Source organism: Nesoenas mayeri (assembly GCF_963082525.1).
Source record: "Nesoenas mayeri genome assembly, chromosome: 4".
Classification (NCBI taxonomy): Eukaryota; Metazoa; Chordata; class Aves; order Columbiformes; family Columbidae; genus Nesoenas; species Nesoenas mayeri.
This window is the reverse complement of record NC_137540.1, coordinates 54,006,410-54,029,765: the sequence shown is the minus strand read 5'-3', so window position 1 is coordinate 54,029,765 and position 23,356 is coordinate 54,006,410. Positions and strand designations below refer to the sequence as shown.

Below are 23,356 nucleotides of genomic sequence, written 5' to 3'. Positions count from 1 at the left end.
CACTCCCACAAGAGTAAGATGTATTTATTAGAAAATGTTAAAGCAGTTGCAGCTTGAAATATGGGTAAAATAAAGGTTTATATGTCACTGTTATCCTGATATGTTGTGAAACTAGAAACTGGTTCTTTGAAGGACTATTAGATAAAAAAACCTGAAGTGAACCTTGAGCTCCCTGTGGAGCAAATGTGTATCATTTGATGTAATAAAGATTCATTGTACACCTTACGTTCTTCTTGTATATGATTAAAAAGTTAGGCACAATGTTGGCCAAGCCAAGGCTTTCTGGCTGATTCATGACACAGCTGAGATCAGGCTTCTGAAGTCATGACCTTGCTTTTCTTACCTCCTCCCCATTGTCTTTGCTGGTGATTAACTGATGACTCGTGCTTTGCGCTCGAGGGTGAAGTAATGCTTCCTGAGTCATCTCATTTATTTATTTTGTAATCTGTTACTTATTATTTTAAGCCCACTAGCTATATGTGTGTGTATATCTATCTACCTGTCTATCCATATCTATATATCTGTGTTTTCTTGTTTATAAAAAGAATCCGACTGAGATCTTTATGAACACCCAGAATAGTGAAATTCAGTTTTCACTGTTCGGCCTTTTTTTTTTTTCCTCGAAGTCCTTTGCTGTTTTCTGCATTAGTTTATGTATATTACTGCATTATGCTTAAGCATTAGGTGACCATAGAAATGTCTGGAAAAGACAGAGGTCATGTCTCTGAAGCATTCTTTAGGTTTAGGGAAGCCTTTTCTCATAGGGGAGATGGTTCTTCTGGGCTGCTGTTTGTCTGCTGCTCCCAGACTCCTTTCTATACTATCTGCAACCAAGGACTTGTAAGTAAGCTCACTCCAACTGATGCTTGACAGAGGAAGTTTATTTTGTCAGGAAACTGGCACTCTTAGCATTGGTTTTTTCTTGAAGTAATTTGGGGGAATTAAAAAGTTGGCAGAATTATCTTTTTTAATCACGGATGATGGCCCCACATTTGTTGTTATAGCAGCAGCACATGCTGCAGAGGAACCTTAATCTCTGAGGGCAGTCAAAGCAATGGCCTCACAGCATATGCATGTTCCTACCTTATAACCATATCAGAAACTGTGAGTATTTAGTGTTACTTAAAATATGTCAGACGACAGTTTGGGCTTTCTTTAGAATACCAGCACCTGTGGGCTGGAGCAGACTGCTCTCTCATACAGATATCTTGCAAGTGATACTGTGTATGGAAGTAGTATTATTTGAGAATGTCATCTAGGATAGTAGATTAAAAATGAACATGTAAAAGCATTAGTATGTTTCTTTTAAAAGCACAGCTACATACAGTTTAAAAAACAAAACACCAAACTGCCAGAACAATGTAGCACGCTATTATGAAGGTGAAAGCAAATTTGCAAGACTCGTTAATCTACATGGCATGAATGCTTGAATAAGAGAAGGGAGTGAAAAATAACAGATTAAATAACTTTCCCTATTAGTCTGTGGTTTCTGTTATGCTTTCTGAAGTATTTTTATCTTTCATTTTGAGTTTGGATTTGTCATGTTACAATGGTTGCTTCAGGTGCAGAAGTTTTACTGAGAACACATGGCATTACCGGAGATGAAGCTCTTTTGACAAAGTGTTGATGATGGTGAACTCCTGGCAGGGAGACAAATGAGCAATTCATCTAGTCTGTGTTTAAATTCTATAATGTGTCTGTTGGACAAATACAAGATCACTTCAAGTGGTCTTTCAGAAAACAAAACCAAACCAGCTATTCCAGAAAAATAACAGCAGGGAGCACCTCTTAGTATTGCAACTTGTTTGTCATAAAACACTAGATGCTCATATTGTGGTTTTGTTTGTGTTCTTTTTTTCCCCCCTTCCTGTAGGTGCCTGAGATTATAAGCTCTATTCGACAAGCTGGAAAAATTGCTCGTCAAGAAGAGTTTCAGAATAACCTCTCGGATGTTGAAGACCCTTTTGCCAAAAAGTTTGAGGTGCTGTTTTGTGGACGAGTGACAGTGGCACATAAAAACGCACCTCCAGCACTCATAGATGAATGCATCGAGAAATTCAATCACGCAAGTTGTAAAAAATCTGATTTCAACTCATCATCCCAACAACATGAAACTGCCAATAACTTCGGAGGCTTCTCTTTCAGCAACAAATTTCGGTCTGTCTTCCAGCCCTTGGTCAGTGAAGAGGAGGAGAAAAGGCCGATTAGGAAATCTTTTTCTCAGCCTGGGCTTCGTTCCTTTGCTTTTAAGAAGGATTATCAAGAGGGAAGCCATAGGAGTAACAGCTTTGTCAGGTCTTTTGAAGAAGATGCAATTTCACTGAACCTAAAAAGTCAACTGATCTGTGGACACAGTGTTGTGCAGCCAACAGACATTGCAGAAAACCGGACAATGTTGTTTATGGTAAAGCAAGATTTGCAGCTTTTGGTGACCTTTTCAGATCTTGGAGTTTGGAGTGGCAAACACCAAAAGAGATGTCTGACAGATGGCAGTTACTCTTTAATAACTTAATTGCAATTACCAGACCTTTATTTAAACTCACCTGTTTCTCTAAGAAGCATTACCAGTCAGTGTAAATTTTTGTACATAGTCAAAATAAGATTATATTAAATAGCTTAAAACTACCTGAAACACTGGGCTGCTAAAGACAGCTTTTAGAAAGCTACAGCAAGTTAGTAGGTAGTTATACAATTGCAAAATGGTATATACAATTACACTAGCTAGTAACAGCAGAAATACATTTCCAGGTGAATGAGTTACCTGTAACTAGAGCTGAAGGACCAAACAATGACTGGGGGCAAGCAGACTTTATGTCCTATGCTGAGCAGCACAGTTTGTGGAGGTGTTCCTGCTGCCAACATATCTGTGTAATGATGGAGTAGTGTAGTAACTTCGTAGGCTACCCTACACCTGCCTCCACCTCTGTCCTGCTTTTGCATGGCTGTCTGTTGTGGTTTAACCCGTCAGGCAGCCAAACACTATCCCAGCCCAAACCAGGACACTAGGATGGCCTTTGCCTTGGTAGGAGAGCAGCAAAAGTAATTTTCAAGACCTGAGAAACAAGTAAGGAATGTGTTATGTGCTCCTCTTATAATCCTCACGATGGTTAAGTTATAAAACATATTTTACATATCTGGTATTTTACGAACATAATGCAAACCTGGAGCTGCTTTTACGATAGCTGGCTGTCATAATGTCATCTTGGATCTGTCAGCTGCTGTTGGGGTGGGAGTTTTTAAGGACAGTAACAGAGTGGAGTGAGTGCAGTTACAGCAGGTTTTTTGGAGGAGGGAAAGAGAAGTGCTGCTTTAAGAAGGATTGCCAAAGTGTTGTTTGTAAAAAGTAGCACACAGAAAAAGGTGTTGTTAGCTGTACCTGATTTAAAACTTCTGGTTTAGTTGTGACAGGCTGGCATCAGAGACAGAAGTGGAAGAAGGTGGAGAGAAATTTTGCGCTCCATTAAAAACAATTCCATGTTTACCTTCTTCCCTTGAGCACATTTCACACAGAAAATATAGACTCCATTTATAATAATGTCTAATTTTTAAACAAATCCTGACTCCATTATTAGAGATCTGGAGATTATAGATGGACTGCTTAGGTTCAGTTCCTCTTACTCCGGTGACTGCATTTTTAATTTATATTAAATTGATGCAGCAGTTCTCAAAGATACAAGTAGTTTCAGCCTGGATATATCAGTCACCTGCTGACAGGCTCATTTCCAAGTTGTGGGACTCTGCTGATCTGGCTTTCTGTCTTGTGTTCCTTTTTGCCTGGGAAAATACTGTTTAGTTTGCACAGTTGTATTATTTTGCCATTCAGCTGAATATAAGGGAGTGAAGTAACAGTGGTTTGTGCCTCCGGTATTATACACAAGCTGGCAGCTCGTGGCAGAGCCAAGGTTGTTGTTTGTCCATTCCCCACGTTCAGCGGGTCTGGGGTGTGCACAGCTTTGCACTTGGCTCATCAGTTTGTGTGTGGCTACATAGGAAATGCTAAAAAGGAACTTTATATCCACAGGAAAAAAAATCTTTGTATTTTCTTAAAGTTCTTACTGGATTTTCTCCAGGACTGCAGCAGAGGTTGGTTGGTTTATGAGATGTGAACAATGTTCAGATGAATTATCTGCTGACTCTCCTCATCTGGGTCCGACAGCCCTGGTTTTGGTGTATCTTCCTGAAGAGCTGCTTTCCTAGCAGTTTCTTGGGATTTTATTTTTTTTATTTTTTAGGCTTTTTTCATGACTGTATTTCATGGTGGGGGGAGGGGTGTATACTTCCCACCCCTCTTGTCCAGTTGCCTTCAGATGATCCCTCCTGCCTTAGGACCATGTGTGGAAGGAGTGTGTGGGGCTGAGCTGAGAAGGAGCCTCTTGCTGCAGGGAGGGGAAGGCAGCAGTGAGCAGGAGGCAGCTGCTGAGTAGGTGTTGGAAGGAATGACTCCATGAACATGTGGGAGGTCAGCCCTAGGGACTGTACAAAGAAACTAGCAGCGGGCTGGGGAAAATCACTGTGACCAGTTGGAGTGAAAGAAGACGTGAAAGGTGAAACGACAGGACTGTTTTTAGACACACAGGTGTGGCACATCTCACTTGACCCATTTACACAGAGGATTGCCCTCTTCCCCCTTCCTTAAGAAATTACAGGTAGATTGGTGCTACTGGTGTTTTTGTATGCATCTTATTGGATTTGGTAGTGGCTCAAGCTTCAGTAGATGTGTCTAAGTCGTGCTCATAAATGTACTCAGATTCTACTCATCTTCCCTAAAATCTGATATGAAACTTGTCCTAAGCAGACTTTCTGATGTGCTAGAAACTATGAGGAATTTAAAATTTAACTGTTAAAATGTTACAAAGAGATTGCCAGAAGCTGAAAAATTGAAAGCAAGACTTTCATTTAAAAAATGCCCGTTGTCCATCAAAAGCTAGAGCAGCAGCTTTGGTCACTGCTGTACAATTGGCCTACAGATTAAATTAAGTTAGAAGATAGACTCCAGTATAAGCCCCTTCTTATAGTTTGAGTTAAAGTCTTTAAATTAAATGCTCTGTGTGTCTTAAATAAATAAATAAACCCCTAAAAAATAATCAGGTGGAATACAGGTAGAGGCACACACTTGGTTTTAAATTTTAGGACAATTTAATTAAGTAGCTTTTGGGAACGTGGTATGTGTCCAGTTCAGCAGAAAACAAGAAGAGGGAGTGTGAGTATATTTTCTCAGTGCAAAGTTACTTGTGGTAAAACATTGCTCTTATCTAATTAAATGCTATTCTCAGTCTCTTGTATCAAATATGAAACTAAATCTCAGTGCAGTAATGTGCAACACACTGAATACCAAAACAATGTTGTTTCAGTATTTTCTTCTGGTAATAGTAGAGTAATTGGTCTAAAAATGCAGGTAGGAAAAAAAAAAAGATATTTATGTCCAGGAGACATTTTTATAATGAGACAAAGGCAGTGAAATGTTGCTTGTTATCATCTTTCTATTTATTTTGCTCTTTTTAGATTGGCCAGTCTGAAGTTTACCTTATCAGTCCTGACACAAAAAAAGTAGCAATTGAAAAAAGCTTTAAAGAAATATCCTTTTGTTCTCAGGTAAGATCACAGTGTTCTCTTTCTCTCTCTTTTTTTTTTTTTTTGTTTAAATCTTGTCCAGTTGAGAATGTTCATGTATTCCTCTCTCCAAGCATTTCATGTGGATTCTCACTTCAGTGATTTCAGTAATTGCTATTGACAAGTTGCTAGTTAATCAGTAATTTTGTAAAACCATCATTATTTTCTCATGTTTTGCACTGTAATTCCTGAGATAAAGACTTGCTTCTGTGTGCAGTGGATGAATAACACGAGCTAGAAGCAAATCCCTGGTCAGCTCTGGTTTGAGATTTCAGTAGGCAAGATTCACAGCAAGTCTGGGATTATCTGAGCCATATTTTTCAAGAAGTGATAATGAAAGGAGATAAACAATATGTAAGACTTCTCTAAAAATACTTCAAAAATACATTTTTTTCAAGAGTGTAAGTTGCATGTGTGTGAAAGAGGACAACCCTCTGCCACACTGAGGCAGTGTGTGTGATGCACTGAGAGCAAGCACGCTTCAGAGCCACCTCATTCCCTGCTAATCCCTGTTTCTTATGCTGCAGACTTTCCTTCCCTGTCCTTCTGCGTCTCATTTGCGTGGTTCTGACTTTGCTTGGGTTATGTGAGGGTGGGATTTATCTAATGACTCAACTTCAAGTGGTGATGTTTTGAAAGAGATGCAGTTTACACACGTGAAGATGAAGAAAGGCACTGAGCAGGTGACACAGGCATGTGATTCATACTCAGCTACTGCCGCAGCTCAGTGGTGCGGGGACAGAAGTGTCACGGTCACAGCAAGGCCATGGGACAGCTCTGGCAGCTGCAGCACTCTGCACCAGCAGCTGCACCAACTGCTGGTGGGTCCTCGAGCAGGAGCAGAGAACTCTCCTTGGAGTGTTGCTCAAATATCAACCTGCAGACTCAAACAGCTGCTGGTAAAGACATTTCATAGACCAGTTGCTTTCATTATGTCATGACATAGGGATTTGTCTTTCCCTACCTATTTTCTGTCCTGCAGGGCATTAGTTGTATTTAGTTTGTCTGTGTACCAGATTTGATTCAGTTTAAGTGAGTGGGGAAATTGAATTTAATTCATTAAACTGGAATAGAGTCCTTAGAGAACACTTAATTCCTTTAAAGCCTGTTATAGATCATTTTAGTTTAACTCTCTGAGAAATTAACTTGAACTAAGATTATATAAATAAACTTGTATTTATTGAGGAATGGATGATCCTGCTAGTTTAACTAGAAATTCACCTCGAATTAAACCAGTGCAATGCTTGTTTGTACTGTGAGGCTTGGGTGGGAGTAAGATATAGTATAGCAGGGTGTGAATTTTGTCATTCTTTCTTGCACTGGAAACTGTTCTGCACTTGCCTTAACTTGCATACTGCAGGTCTACTCAGTGCATCACAGGCTCTTAATGATATTGGGGCAAAACTTTTTTTGTTTACAGTAGGTCTATTTTCCCATTTTTAAATACAGGGAATATGATTTGCTGTGATTTGCTTCTAGCTTTTTGGATTTTTATTTATTTTTCATAAATGACTTTGGTTTTTAATTTGATGTGAATAGCTTTCATCACTAAGTATACAGGTAGCTGTTCTGAAAATTTTGGAGTAAACCTAAGTATTATAGTTTGTGTGCTGTCACATCAGGAGCTTTGAAGAGAACTTCCAAATTGAAGAGAAGTCTTTATCCCCATGTTTCCTTAGACCATCTTCTTAGCCAGGAGCGAGCTAGCTGTAGACTTGATGATGTGCCCTGAAGATGAGCAGATGGTTGTGCTCCTCAGAGCAGCGAGAGTGAGATTCTCCTTGAATTCTCCCCTCTTGTCTGAAGAATGTGTTGCTGGGCAGATGTTGCATCAGTTTGGCAGATGTTGGTATTGGGGTACTGAGGGCTTTTCCCTCAAGTTTGCACATTTGAGAAGACTTGACAGAACGATCATATAGACTCATCTTGATCATACAAGAATTGTAATAATATTTTCTTGAGGGCACTAGGATTAGATTATAAGGGAGAACAGAATCAATATCCAGTTTCCAGAATGCCTGATCCATCACCGAGATACTATAATGGTAGAAAGAAGTGTGTAGCCCAGGGGCACACATCTGCATTAGCTAATCTGAAACAGCTGAGAGCATTTGCCACCTCCTGGTACCTCACAGTTTTGTGGCAGGGCCATCATCCCAGCTGGGCTCCCTCCACCATCACAGCTGGGTTTTCAGGAAAAAAAAATGAGCTTTCAGAAGAAGAAGAATGGGCTGTGGGGCTAGAAAGGGGGCCTGGTGTGTTCTGTACATGTCTGTGATGTGGGTGATGGTGGGAGAGAGTCTACAGGTTGTGTCAGCCTGTTATTGCTTTATTACCTACTTGCCTCCTAAAATGCATAACCTGGACACAGCGGAGCTGGAGTTGGAGAAGCTGCAGGCTTTCCTTCATGTGAATGTGCTTCTGATCTTTTTGTTCTCATGTCATATTAGTGCCTAATGTTTGTGTAATAAACCCTTTGTGCCTCTGTTTAGTTGTCACACTCCTACAAACCAGGTATATCCATACACATTAATGTATTTTCCTTCATTCAGCTGTCATGCTCTGAAGGTTTATTGTTAGTATTTTGAGCTAAGACAACATTGTTCAGATTGCTTCAGGATATCTAATGCTATAAAGTGTTCTTTTTGGGACACCTGGCCATTCTATCTTATGAAAGTGTTTGCATTTTATGGTGAAGTGCTTTTTAAACTTTTTTCTTCCTGATAAAAAGACAAAGAGAATATTCAGTGATTCTTCCTTTGTTATCAAGGAAAAGGAAAAAACAAACAAGTCCTGCTTTGCATCTTTGGCTTGTTTAAATTTTGCTGGATTTTCTCTTTTACTATGGTTCAGCATTATGATTTTAGATACAGCAGTTTATTGTGTCTCTTTATTTGTGCCATGACAGCTACAAGGCTGTTATTAAAAAAACCAAACCCAACAACAACAAAACCCACAACCAACAACCTCTCACTTAAGTGAAATTTAAAAGATTCATGAAGTAACAGGTTCTAAAACAAAATAGATTTTTAATGCCCAAATGACTTTAATGTAGCGGAACGGGGATATGTGACCTAAATGTAATGCTTCTGGGAGTTTCATGCTTTTGTTATTGGAAAAAATGCAGTTACAAAACACTGAAAGTAAATACGACTGCTTTGTTACTGTTTTTTTTTTTGTGCTAGGGAATTAGACATGTGGATCACTTTGGGTTCATCTGCAGAGAGTCTTCAGAAAGCAGAGGCTTCCACTTTGTTTGCTACGTGTTTCAGTGTACAGATGAAGCACTGGTAAGTGAAAGAAGAGCCTAATAGAATCTTAGGCCCTAAAAGTCTTCTGTTCCTTCATGTTCTTTATTTTGATGAATGTCTTCAAATCCTGTTCCACTCAGGAACATCTTTATTTTTAAAATGTAACTAACATAGATAGCAGTCTGCATTTGTTCTGAAAGCAGAAGTTAAAATCCAATATAACTTCTTTTCATTGCATGAACTAAGTTAGACTGCATGTCTCCTTTTTCTGGAAGAAGGTTTTTTTGTATTGTACCTGTTAAGACAATGAGGACTGCACTAGTGTGCTCTAGGTCAGGCTAGTGCATCACAATGGCAGTAAGCTTTTTTTTATTACAGACAAGAAAGCGTTTCTAGATAGAGGTAGTATCTCTTACTAGACCAGAGTAATAAAATTGGGTGGCCTGGAAGAGATAGGGCTTTGCAAAGAGCTTTGTCTTGTTTGTGTGCAGGAATTGCACGGGAAGATATTTTCTTTTTAATCCGAACCACATTCCCAAACAAGTGGCACCATCATTCTGTTGTGTCTGTGTTAAGAAAAACTGACAGTCAGTGGAGGAGTGAAAATCTGTTCTTTTGCACTCTCTTCTTTTCAGGTTGATGAAATCATGATGACACTGAAACAGGCTTTCACCGCAGCTGCTGTGCAACAGACTTCCAAGGCACAGCCCCAGCTCTGTGAAGGGTGTCCTATACAAAGCTTGCACAAACTCTGTGAAAAGATAGAAGGTGGGGTTTAAAGAACTTCTGGTCAAATATTTTTTTTTTTAACAGTTTTATTAGGGAACAGTCTTACATGTGGAACTCATAAGGGAATAAAAGCTTAAAAAGAGCTTGGGACTTGGGATGAAGGGCTGGAATCCAGTTTATTTAAAGTTTTATTTTTAGAGGACTGCAATGTAAACTTATCTGTAAGGTAATAAGAATTTTTTATCAAAAGTTAAACTCCTTTCTTGTATTTGAATCGACTTTTTGAAAACTAATTAAAAGTCTAAATATTACTGACTTGCAACTAGCTTGGCTCTATTAGCTTTATAAATGCAGACGATTGTAGATGGGGAACTTGTGAAGAATATATGCTGCAATAGCTGTGATCTGCTGTCCTACTGAATCCACTTAGATACTGGCACTATGTTACCACTAAACATGAACTGAACACTGAGCTTTTCATATGAATGTCTGTGATGTTGATTTATACTCCTTCATGAAAATGCAGCAGTTAGAATTGTAGTCGTTTAACAGAAAACAAGTTCAAGACATACAAACTTCCTTGCATTTCAGCAAATTTCACAGTTGTGTTTTGTTCATTTAAGCGATGTCTGGGGTGAATAAAGGGCAACAACAGCTTGTCAGAGCACGTGACAGTAGCTTATTGGACTAAAACCTATCGAGTATTAATTTGATGAAACTGGAGAACTTCCAAAACTACTTTTCATTCTGTTTTGGACTTCAGCTAGCTATGATTTTTGAGAAATTTCTTGAAGGCAAATGATTCTTAATGCCTTTAATCCTGCCATATGGTTAATCATAGCGTCTGCATCTGAAGAAGTGCCATGATCAGAAACTGAAGTACAAAATACTGTTGATGGTTTGCTGTTTTTCCACAGAAAACAGAGGAAAGGAATTTAATCCAGGATAAGAGCAGAAAAAAATAATCTGAATGAGAGGGTAGTCTGCTTTAGACTGTCAGTGAATGCTTTCAGTAAGAGGCAAAGCAAGAACTTCACTAACATGCAATAATTTTACTTTATTTCAGAAGAGGCCCAGACAAACAAATTGGAAAAAAATAAATGGAAATTATATTTACACCATAAGCAAAATCCAAGCAGTACTGCGTAAAACACGAGCAATGCAGTCTGCTAAAATGCAGTAGATTGTGGGTTTATTTTATCTTGTGTGATAATGGAATCGTCAGCTAAGAGTATAATCCTGGTCTGTGCTCAGTAAATCTCCTCGTTGTAGAGTTCATGTCCCTCATTTTAAAGACATGAGTTCAGTAGTAGCTTTAAATTAACCTAGAGTTCTTTCTAGTGCCCTGTTATGCAATCAATGCAAAGGGTCAGCTCAAATAACTGATGAGCTTTGGCTTAAATTGTGTGCATATTTATGTGATTGATTAATTCTGACAAATTTGACCCTGGGATTTGTTCTTTTTTGTTCCTCTTGGTAGGATTACACCCCTCTAAGACAAAACTAGAACTACAAAAGCATCTAACAACACTAAATAGCCAGGAGCAGGCCTCTGTTTTTGAAGAGGTTAAGGTAAGCTCTTTGTTCTGTCCAAGATTTTAAAGCGATTTATGGATTTTGCTAACATTAGTGTGAAGCACCGAAATTATTTTTTTGTAAATTATTTGTTATCTTTATTTAGTGGACTGTTAATCATCTTGTGCTTTAATTTCAATATCATCATTTTTCTAGGGCAGTTTAAAACTTTGTATTTTGATGAAAATGGCTTATTATACTAATTTTTCTTTCCCTAATACTACTTGTTTTCCGTGAAAATGTTGACTTCTCCCTTAGTAAAACTGCACACATTTTTTGTGGAGGAAGCCAGTAACTTGTCCTGTGAGAATAATTCAACATTCAACATTTTGACCAAAACAAATTACTATAACATTCTCAGATCAGAAAATGTCCCGCCTAAAATTTATCCTAGAACTGAATACTTGTCAAACTGACTAAAAAAGCTCAACTTTCTGTCTTCTGAGTGAAATCTGTTTTAGCACAGAGGAAAACACAGCTGGATTTCAGACAGATGATGAACATTGTAGGAAATGTTATTGTGCTTGGCACACTACTGAAGATTAGGAAATTTCAGACTTTTAAAAAAATCATGTTTCCTTCCTCTCTTGAGTCATTTCAGTCTCTTTGTGCGTTTCCATGTACCAGTTTATCATCCAGTACCAAATTTGGAAGTTGTTCTGTGAGAGCGATTCCATGAGCTAAGTAATATCTTAGTGTACAGCAGCTAGCTGGCACTGTTGCCTTTTAGTATTCTGCACACATTTTAACAGTCTAGAGCTTGTAGTAGTCACAGGAAACTGTTAATTGCTTCTGGTGAGAGTCTGCAAACAAATAACTTGGTAAAACCAAGGGTAAAGTACATCTCTCCTGCCCATCTTTATCAGCTGATTTGTTGAGTGGGACTGCCTGAAGCTTTAGTTGTCACATTTTTACAGCTCCATATGTTGTAACCATGATCTGCATTTTTAGATAACTTTCTTTCTAAGGATATTTTGATTAATCTGATATGCTACCCTGGCATTAGCTAATTCATACTGTATCCTCTGCATTGCATCAATAGGCTTAAGACAGCATATCCTTTTCAAAAGTTTGGTTTCTGGGATTAAATTCTATGATAAATTGTTTCACAAACATTTTCTCTTATAATAATTCAGATCTAAATAGAATGCAGCTGAGACAAATATGTTTACCTTGTGCACTAATTTTTAAAAGACCTGTGTCATTTTCCAAAAACGAAGTGTCCAGTGAGAAGGATTTCTAGGAGAAGGGTTGTACATCATCCAGGGATACCTTATAGCAGCATTCCAGCACCTAAAGGGGCCCTACTAGAAAGCTGGAGAGGGACTTTTAACAAGGGCTTGTAGTGACAGGACAAGGGCTAATGGCTTTGAACTGAAAGAGGGTAGATTGAGATTAGATACAAGAAGGAAATTCTTCACCGTGAGAGTGGTGAGGCACTGGAACAGGTTGCCCAGAGAAGCTGTGGATGCCCCATCCCTGGAAGTGTTCAACGCCAAGCTGGATGGGGCTTTGAGCAACCTGGTCTGGTGGAAGGTGTTCCTGCCTGTGGCAGAATTGGAACTAGAGGGTCTCTTAAGGTCCCTTCCAACCCAAACCACTTTATGATCGTAACTGCAAGACAGTGCTTCATGTGTGCTACAAACTCAGAACTATGGTATTTTGGGGTTTGTTACATCAGAGGCAAGTTGGCAAAAATATTTTTTAAAGTCTCTATTTGCTTGTGGCAATTTGATACCTCTACAGTTGTCCTTTATCTTTCATGTGAATTCTGTCAGGGATGAAGTGAGGTCGTTTCTCTGGCGGTGCTGCTGCTTTGCCTGGGACACTGGTGTCCTCTGGTGGACTGGAGTGGTAGCATTAATTAAGTTACAACTTGTTCTTACACTGACAATGTATTGACACTGACAAAATGAGAAAAGTAAATATTTGCTAATTGTTCTACAAATGTATAATTACTGTGCTTGTGGTGTTTTCAATTAAAGAAACTAAGACCAAGAAATGATCAAAAAGAGAATGAGTTGGTTATCTCTGTTTTGAGAAACATGTATGAAGAAAAACAGAAGGATCATGTACATATTGGCGAAGCAAAACAGGTAAGTAGTCATTCAGTTCTAGTTCATGTAAAGAGGATGCAGGAAAACGTCTTCCATTGCATTTTTATATCTTTTCAAACGCAGATTTCCATCCCTGGTATTTTAGAACTTCACACTGTAGAACCAGGTGAACACGGGTTTTGCTTACGACTCATAGGCTGTCATGCACCAAAACAGACATATCTCAGATTTTGAGGTGTTCGGTACAGTCTGATTTCGGGCCTAGGACACAGAGATGCAGACAGGGTACACCACTAATTTGGTTGTTTCTTTCTTCTCACTACAATGACAATTCAACGTATGTGAGGGAATATATAATGAATTTGTAATTGCGCTCTGCCAACCTGTGACATTTGCCATCCTGCTGTCTGTGTGAGTCAGTGTCGTGATAACACGTTGAATTTGGTCCTTGATAAAGATGATTGCATTTATTCAATAGCTGGAAGTTATTTCTTGTGTGCAAACCACCATTTGAAATGGCGTCAAGGAGGAGTAGCTGAGGAGGATTGCTGCCGAAACAGCAGCAGAGACTGTCATCCCCTTCCAAAGAGCTGAGCTGCCTTTCATTCTGCATCAGGTTGCATCAATGCTGTTTAACTGGCTATTTTCCCAGCACGGTTAAAAACAGGATTAATGATTTTGGATGTCTTGGTGAGTGAGACACCTTGAGGAGGTCTGTATTTGAAAGATGATCAGCACCCATTCTCTGGAAACTTCCAGTTCCAATTATTTGACCCTCTTAAAAATCTTGGCCGTCACACCGCTGCTGGCCAGTAGTTCCATTGTGATGACTGCTGTTGGCCATTTGTGATATTAACTAGCAAATGAATACATGGAGAGTGACCAGACCTTTGAAGAAACTGGGGAAATAGCAGAAAGACTTCATGTACTATTTGTTCACTCTGTTAATCTCTTCTCCTTTATGGTTTACTGGCTAATTATTGAACTCCCTGAGGAAGCAGGAAGAAAACTTTGCATATTTCATTCTCTGATTTCTTGTCTTGGGCATCTCACTAGAAATGTGTTTGCAAGAAAAAAAGCATTGTTGTTATATCATGACAGGAAGAAACGCTGCCTGATGTCCTCCGTCATCATACCTGAAATGTTTTATTTGATCTAATGCCAGCTGATTATCAAATAGTTGTCAGTCACAAATGGCTTGGAAATAGGAATATACGAAACTAGATAATATCTTAATATGTCTTCAGTGTGATTTGAAAATTCCTAAGGCCAGCTGCAGTCTGTTAGTTCAGTTCCTGGAACTAAAATTGGTTAATCTGACATTTGCAAAGATGCCAGTCCTTTAAGAACAGAGTTGACTTGCCCTCAGTCCTTCATTTGTCTTATCATAACATTTTATATTTACTCTGATAATTTATCTTCAAAGCTGTGTAATAGCACATACCTTTGAACATGTACTCTGGCAGTGTTATTTGTCTTGGCAATCATTAACCCATGACATCCTGATATGCCTGCTCCCTTCTTTTCTGCATAGGTATTCACTTCCTTGTTTTTCATCACTTTAAAAAAAAAAAAAATTTAAATTGGGAAATGAAAAAATGAAATTTGATACTAGTACATGGGTCTTATTTAACAAAAATTACATTCAAAATAAGTGTCTTTTCTTAAGAACATAATAGCATGTAGCATCTGGTTTGCCCTTTGAGGATGAGTGAAGGTAAAAAGAAAATACAGAAGCCTGTAACTTTGTTATACTGTAAATAGGATGCTTTAAAATCTACACAGGGCTATTTGGTGATGATGTGTTGTTTGGCTTCCCACGTACTAACAGTTACATAGATTAAGCATTCAGAACTCCAAAAGTAGGGCCAAGTAGAGTGGGCTACGGTGCCTGGCAGCCTTAAGATGAACCCCCAAAAATAACACTGAAAACCATGCTCTGGTTTCTACTGCAGGTGTTAGGTTTGGATGGTAATTTTTGTATTGTAGTGTCATTTTTGTATTCAACACATTAGTCTCACAAGCACTAAATATGGACTGAAGTATTTATTTACAAAGCAAAACTCTCAATAGGCTGTTAGCTTAAGTTGGAAGTGTTTCTACTAGTGAATATATTTCTGGCCCTTAGCCCCATTTGAATGGAGACACTTGAGAGTTCTTGTTGATTATGAGCTTCACCGATTTTGATTAATGGAGAAATAAATCCATGAGAAATCTCTGATCTGTTACACTTAAACATTTAGAATTTGTACAGTTGTACTTTGACATTAAAGAAAATTTGTCCACATAGCCAAAAATCCCTATCAAAATGGCAATTCTTCTGAAGGATGCTACTATACTCAACATGTTTCCTCTAAGAGATTTCCTGGTCTTAGGATAGTTTGTTAAACTTCAGTATAAGTGTCAGTAGAGAAAAAGGCATGAAAAGCCAGGGACACCAGGAGAAAGTATTAATTCAGGTTACGGAAGTGTTCAGACTGTTCCCTGAGATTCTGCTCCAGGATGTTGAGTATTTCACGTTTATGTTTTTAAACACTTTCAGACTTCACAGCCCCCTGCTGAGAATGCCGTCAATGAGGTGCCCAGCAGTGCTCCCAGATTCAGATTAGATATGTTAAAGAACAAAGCAAAAAGATCTCTGACAGAATCATTTGAAAGTATTTTATCACGTGTAAGTATCTTCATGTTTATTGCTTCTGAACATAATTTAATTGTTATATTTATTGGAATGATAGAAAGGTCATATTTGTTATGCTTCCAGGTTGTAGCCAAGTGGTTATTAAAGGCGCAGTGACAAAAATATTTGAGTGTACATGGTAGAAGGAGACAAAAGAAAGCTTGCCTTTGGTAGAGAGAATGCCGAGTCCTGGAAGAAGTGAACTAATTGCTTGATAGAAAAGAGTGTATATAGGCTTTTCAAAAAACTAATATGAAGTTGAACATGAGAACTTATGAAAAGTGACCGTTTTTTTATTTCTCTTTCAGATTTAGAAAATTTAAAAAGTAATTATAGTTGTTCACTTCTCTTTATTTAGAAGGAAATTATTAGGCAACTGACTAAGGATTCCTAATGAGATAGTATTATTAGTGGCACAGAACTGATGAATCTGAACTTCTGAACACTAGAGATTCTGTGAAGGCAAGGAGTGTAAAGAACTTTAGAAGACACTAAGAATGTGAAGGCATTTATGCAATATGACATCAGTCAAAATTCTTTGTAATAGAAAGCCTTTTCCTTTCTTTGTATCTTGGAAAGAAGAACCTAGTGTGAAAATTTTGTGTTTGGAATACAGAAGGTACTTTAATAGTAGTTATAGTACATGTGTGCAATATGTGATTATGTACATGTAATGGAAATCACATAATTGTCAATGAGAATTCTTTAATTCCATAGGATCCTTTAAAATGTCAGTGACTGTCCTGAATGAAGCCTCTGTTTCTCACAGGGGCTGAGGCTATTCTTAGGCATTTTGGGAAATTAAATGTGAAACTGTCTTTGAAAATTACAGATTCTCACTATTGTATATAAATCTCTTTTTGGTACGCCTCATATATTATAATCTTCACTGCAGGTGTGCTTTATCTCTACAGGGCAGTAAAGCCAGAGGTCCTCTGGACAGTGCTGGTGCTGGGGATTTGGAGTCCTCCATGTCCAGTACTGTAAGCGCCACAAATAAAGTGAGTAAAGCCTGGGGTGAATGTACATATTTAGAAACTTCAGATAATATTCCCTGAAACAACTAGTCAGATGTGAAATGCAGTTACCAGTTGCTCATATTGTTCCAACATCTTGCATTTTGTTTTGATTATTTTTTGGGAGTAGACAAACTAACTGTGTGTGAAAAGAAAGAAACCACAGAACAGCCAAACAGTTTGATAAGAACCAGAGTAGAAGGGGTAGTTGTGTCCTTTTCTTCCTGCCTGTAAGAGTCCTGCTGCCACTTGCTGATCCATAGGATATGTCTTTATCCCTGTGCCAAGTCCCTCTGAGGATGACAGGGCTGTGTTCATTGCAGGTGGTCTACTGGATCAGCCACTGCCTTTCCTTTTTTTTTTTTTTTTTTCCTTCCTTCCAGCTTTAAGCAATATTTAAGTTTTTTAGAATTAGCAAGTTGGTTACCCAAATCATTTTTTGTATATATAACATGTTAGAATGTATGTGAGTCCTCTGAGGGACAACTTGAACAAAGTCATTTCCCAGTTTACTCTGGTAATAGAGATTCAGACTAAGAAACAGCAGTCACACGTCAGTACAATGGTGATATGTAAGATGCTGTTATCTGTGGAGTTTCACTGGAGGTTTCTATACTTTTTGATGAGACACACAGTAAATTCGTGTTACTCTTCTCCAGATGTTTGCAGTTGCTTTCAGGCCTTTAATTCTGTTCCCTGTCTTATAAAAAAAAGAGCAGTGTGATTTGGGCTCCATTTAGAATCACAGAATCATAGAATCATTTCAGTTGGAAGAGACGCTCAGGATCATCGAGTCAAACTGTAACCTAACTCTAGCACTAAACCATGTCCCTAAGAACCTTGTCTAAATGCCTTTTAAACACCTCCAGGGATGGTGACTCCACCATTTCCCTGAGCAGCCTGTTCCAACCCCTGACAACCCTATCTGTGAAGAATTTTTTCCTAATATCCAGTCTATGCTACAACCTCCTTTCAGGTATTTATAGACAGCGATAAGGTCTCCCCTTAGCCTCCTTTTCTTCAGTCTAAACAGCCCCAGTTCCCTCAATCGCTTCTCACAAGACTTATGCTCCAGGCCCCTCACCAGCTTCGTCACCTCCTCTGCACTCTCTCTAGTACCTCAGTGTCCTTATGATTGGCCAAAACTGAACACAGGATTCAAAGTGGGGCCTCATCAGCACTGAGTACAGTGGCACAATCACTTCTCTAGTCCTGCTGGCCACACTGTTCCTGATACAAGCCAGGATGCTGTTGGCCTTTATGGCCACCTGGGCACACTGCTGGCTCATGTTCAGCTGGCTGTCAGTCAGCACCCCCAGATTCCTCTCTGCCAGGCAGCTTTCCAGCCACTCTTCCCCAAGCCTGTAGTGCTGCCTGGGGTTGTTGTGACCCAAGTGCAGGACACGGCACTTGATCTCGTTGAACGTCATACAATTGGCCTCAGCCCAATGATCCAGCCAGTCCAGATCCCTCTGTATGGCCAGCCTACCCTCTAGCAGATCAACACTGCCCCCCAATTTGGTGTCGTTTGCAGATTTACTAAGGGTGCACTCAATCCCCTCATCCAGATCATTGATAAAGAGATTAAAGTGAACTGGCCCCAATACTGAGCCCTGGGGAACGCCACTAGTGACCGGCCGCCAACTGGATTTGGCTCCGTTCGCCACAACTCTTTGGGCCCAGCCCTCCAGCCAGTTCTTTACCCAGTGAATTGGCTGGAGGGCTGGGCCGAAGTGTTTCAAATTGTACTGTATATAAACATACAGTTTGTAATTATGTATCTTGTTGTGTGTATCTTATTATGTAATTATGTATCTTATCTATATATGTGAAATAAAATATTATACAACATCATCTGAATCTTGCAACAATGTGCAGCAAAACAAATGCAGTCATTACTACCAGTCCTAGTCTGGTTGGTTTAGCCCTGCAAGTATGTACTGTGAATGCAGGTTTATATTAAAAAGAAACATAAAAACTAAAACGAGAGGTGGAATAATTTCCCCTTTTGTGTGGTTAGAAAGCTTTTAGTCTTATATATAAACAATATAAATAATATAAATAAAAAGCACAAAAGAAGCCAATCTTCTTCCCTGGAGGCAGCCTAGCACTCTGCGGGTTTGGATACAGGTATGGATTCTGCTCTAGTGCCTGGTCACCTACAGACTTGTAGTAATCAGGAGTCTGCTCTTTCTGCATATGTTTTTGAAAGAATGGCCTACTCTGCAGGAAACACATAAGGTAGGGAATGGAGAAAAATGCATGGTTTGGGACTGAAAGAGACATCTAGTCATAGGATTGAAGTCCTTTATGTGAATCTCAGGTAGACAAGAGGAATATTTTCTTGTTGGATGAGGTGCTAAATATACAGTAATCTGAAGTGCCAACCTTTTTGTTGCTGTCACCGTTACCCAAACCTGACCCATCTGTTCTGACCCCATTTCTTATGCGTTGTATTCAACATACTATAAAATACAATTGCTCTAAAAATTACTTTTTCTCTGTAAAATGGAGATTGTGATTTGTTGACCTAAATGATTAATAACAAAGAAATAAAACATTAAAGATTCTTTCTTTGAGCTATCATGGTAAATATGTGCAAGTTCAAAGCAGGTCTCCGTGGGTTGTGAATAATGACATGGGACTGCAACCTCAAAGGTTGATTTTAACCCCACGTGTTGATAACCTTCTCTTTTGTGCTGCTAGGAACCACCATTGTGTGAAAAGGAAAAAGACAGACTTCCTACGCTTCCTGCAGAAAACGCTGTCAAGACCAGTGGATCAGCGGGTGATCTCTCCAGCAATGCAGATGATTCTTTTATTGAACAGTCTGTTATGTTACCTCAGCAAAGCTTTCGGAGGCGAGCAAACACACTCAGTCACTTACCTACAGAAAGCCAGGAATCTCTGGTACCTGTTGAAACGTCGCCATCTGTTCCCCAGAGGAAACTTATGAGGTATCACTCAGTGAGCACAGAGACTCCTCACAGAAGAAAGTAAGACTTACTAAAAGCAGGCTATGATTTAGTTTTTTGAGGGCATATTTGGGAGTGATAATTGCCTACCATGTATGTCCTCTTAATGGATAAGAAATGTATCATAGAAGTGTGTCACTCTTTGGAGGCTTGTAGGTATTCTGTTTAAAAACACTTTTAGCTCTGTGTGTTCCACAGGGAAGATGAAAGATGACGTGTAGTTCCACAGTATATGTCATAAAACTAAGTGCAATCACAATGCAAGATTGCTTCTAGGGGTTCAATTATATTTTTGCAAACAATATTCATTAATTTTTCTCTTTTTTTGATCTGCAAGCAGTATAAATGCATGCTACTTCTTTTTGTTTGTTTATATAGAAAAACCCAGTAGCATTTTTGATGCTGAAAACCTTACTGGTTGGTGCATTCATGTGTGACTGTAAAATAACACACAAAACTGACATAAATTGCCTAATTGTTGATAGAGATGTGGCTCCTATCTAGCTTTTCAATGAGCAGTAGATTTTACTTGTAAAACTAAGGTACTGCTTGTCTTTATGCTAACATTCTTCAAGCTATCCTCCTTCAGAAGCCTGCCTCTACATCTCTAAAATCTCCTCTTTATGGCAGTTTCCTTTCCTCCCTCTGTCTGACTTTTTCCAATTACTATGGCAGCATTTCTGTCTGTAGGCCTCTGTTTTACTGCCAAAACTACTCGTTTGCACAAGTTAGACAGTGGGAAATCTGTATGTGTTCCAGCTCATTTTCCCTGCAGGAGGCAGGGCAGTAACCGAACATGCCTGAAATAGGTGATGACAGTGAAAAAAAAAAGAATTACAGTATTTGAAAGGAAACATAACCTGGGTTGCCTTTTTGTCCCTTTTTTGAACCTTTTTAACTCTAAAACACTATAATGTTTTTGTAGTGCAGTTTAGGACTTGTGTTGTTGGTCTGTTATCCTCATGAAAGTTGCCTTGATGCTTGTAGCTGCTTGTTCAAGTAGTTCTTCTCTTACTACAGGAATGCAGGTAGAAATTACGCATGTTTTTCATTTCCTCAGTTACTTCTGTTTGGGTTCGATCATTTAGTTTTTAGTAAGATCTGAGTGTCCCTGCTCACATAACTCAAACAAAAAAGAAATCACTGTTGCTTCCCTTCCATAGCAAATGTGCAGAACCAGGGGAAATGGAAAACATAGAAGAAAAGTATGCTTTTATCAAAAATCACTGGAATGATAGACTTGTCTTGTATGTTTTATGAGTGTTTTTGAACAGCTTACCTCGATTCATAAATAGTTTCCAAAGTGTAAATAAATTGAATTCTTCGTATAGCATTTCACTTCTCATCCATTAAAACTCTTGATCATATGCCTGACTTTATCATAGAAACCAAGGGAAGCACATAAGAGGGAGAAGAAAGGGGTGCGTTAGTGACGTTTTTTTGGGAGTTTAAGTTTAGTCATACACTGAAATGCTTTGCTGAAGCCTGTAAATGGGACTTTGCTGATGGGGTTAAAATGTTCAGCCCCTTACAGTTGCTTTATTAACTGTGAAAAACATGGGAAGTAGCTCATTTGTATGTGCCAGGTCCTTTTTAAAGATTAGAGATTTCACTTTTTTCCCACCCCCCCAGCTTTCCTTTCTTACTGTGTTTTGTTCTTTGTGCTACCTCAACTCCATCGCTCTGGTTGGAATCCCGCTATATGGTTTGAATGCATCTCTCGGCGAATCTAAAAGTTCTTCTGGTCAACTTGCACGTTCTCCTGCTCTAGCTCGTCTTAATCCCTCGGCCTCTTCACCCAACTTTTTAAAGTATCTAAGGCATAATTCAAGTGGAGAACAAAGTGGGCATTTTGCGCAAAAGAGGTGAGCTAGCACCTGTATGTAGTTTGGGATAGAGTTTGTTTTACCTTGTTATAAATATGAGGTTCTATAGTGCAAATAACTGAAACAATTTAATGTAGACCAAAGGTGGTAGATTTTTACAGGAGAGGGAACTCTTTAACTGCTCTGTTACTGAATGTAGAGCTGCTAATTACATAATTTTGTTTTAATGAATAAAATAATTTCAGACACATGGCTTTGTTTAAAGCCGGTTGCTCCAAAGCAGCTTGTTGTTACGCAGCAGACAGCAGCACTGCTTAAACTGTGTGAGGGGTAAGTTGCCAAGAACCTGTGATCCAGCTCATTCTGTCCCTCCTGAATAATTCAGTTCTGTTCTGGTTTGTTCATGGTAACACAGAAACATATTATTTTTTGCCGGACCTTAAAGGGAAATTGACTAAGCTAATTAAATGGGGCAAGAAATAGCAGGACTGTGGAAAGCCAATGCCAAGAAACCCACAAACAACCAAAAACCCCTAACAAACAATCAAACCCACCCCCAGATCCCCCAAAACCAAACAAAAAACCCCACTCCACCAGTTCGTGTATTTTGGTTACTTTGAGCAATATCAAATTATCCTTTTCTGTGCCTCCTTTCTTAGAACAAAAACATGTGTAGGGAACATTGAGAAAAGGACATTAACTCATCATTTCCACAAGAACCTGACACAAGTAGCTCCCTAAAATTCTTAACCATAAAACCCCTCCTTAAGCTCCTGAGCTAGAACTGCTTGAGCTCAAAAAGCTAATGAGACCAGATGTCCTTGGGAGCGCTGTCAACAGTCACTGGACATTGACAAGCAAATTTTTTTTTGCTGTTTATTGTTTGGTTTTGTTCTCTTGGGTGAAGGTTTATTGTTTCCCCAAGGTGCTGATTCTCCTGGTCCTGAAAAAATACTCAACTGAGAACCTCATTTCACCAGTTCCTTCAGTTGTATTTGCTGCGTACTAACCAGCAGTTAATTTAGTTTTACCTCAGAACTAGCACTCAATTGAGATTCACCCCAGACGTATGGTATAGCTCAGAAATGTCCTCTTTACTCTTCATTTTAATAAGACTTACTTGAATCCTGAAGGTTAATTTCTCAAAAGTAGATTTTTCCAAGTAGATTTGGTAATGATTCTGCACGCACAACAGCAATTGCTCCTTTCCTTTCCCTGTCATTTAAGGGTATGCCATATTACACCTCTAACCAACAAGGCTGAAAATGGAAATCAATAGGGATATCAAATAGGTTAATGAGTTTAAATCAATAAAGTCAAACTGCCCAAGTTAATTGTATTCTGTAAGATAACTTGCCGTTATCTGAGTTGTTCTCCCTTCTATTAACCTTCTTCTAAGTATGTTGGGGACTTGCTATTTGAAAAGAAAGAGCAGAATTATGTCAGCCAGAAGACTTGATGAAATTTGATTAGTGCTCCTGTCTGTCTCATAAATAGAGCCATAATCCTAAATGATCAGTCAGAAGGCTCAGTTTTTAACTTAAAAGTTTCAAGCTTGTCTGAATGAAACCCTGTTAATGCTTTACAAAATGCTTTTTGCCAAAATCTTATTTTTCATTTGCCAACACAATGATTATTAG

General features: G+C 38.8%; 1 protein-coding gene across 2 annotated transcripts in view; it reads left to right on the top strand.

Annotated features, from left to right (window-relative positions):
• TBC1D1 (TBC1 domain family member 1) overlaps positions 1-23,356 on the top strand; it is a gene marked incomplete at both ends in the record, with an annotated part of 97,677 nt that overhangs the window by 40,878 nt on the left and 33,443 nt on the right. The window contains 10 exons of one of the 2 annotated variants that reach the window (XM_080343212.1): positions 1,874-2,404; positions 5,503-5,592; positions 8,796-8,900; positions 9,497-9,629; positions 11,071-11,162; positions 13,151-13,261; positions 15,765-15,893; positions 16,814-16,900; positions 19,622-19,911; positions 21,627-21,755. In XM_080343212.1, the coding sequence (XP_080199338.1) occupies positions 1,874-2,404; positions 5,503-5,592; positions 8,796-8,900; positions 9,497-9,629; positions 11,071-11,162; positions 13,151-13,261; positions 15,765-15,893; positions 16,814-16,900; positions 19,622-19,911; positions 21,627-21,755 (1,697 nt within the window). The remainder of the gene's footprint in view (positions 1-1,873; positions 2,405-5,502; positions 5,593-8,795; positions 8,901-9,496; positions 9,630-11,070; positions 11,163-13,150; positions 13,262-15,764; positions 15,894-16,813; positions 16,901-19,621; positions 19,912-21,626; positions 21,756-23,356) is intronic. The other variant, XM_080343213.1, reaches the window with a different exon arrangement.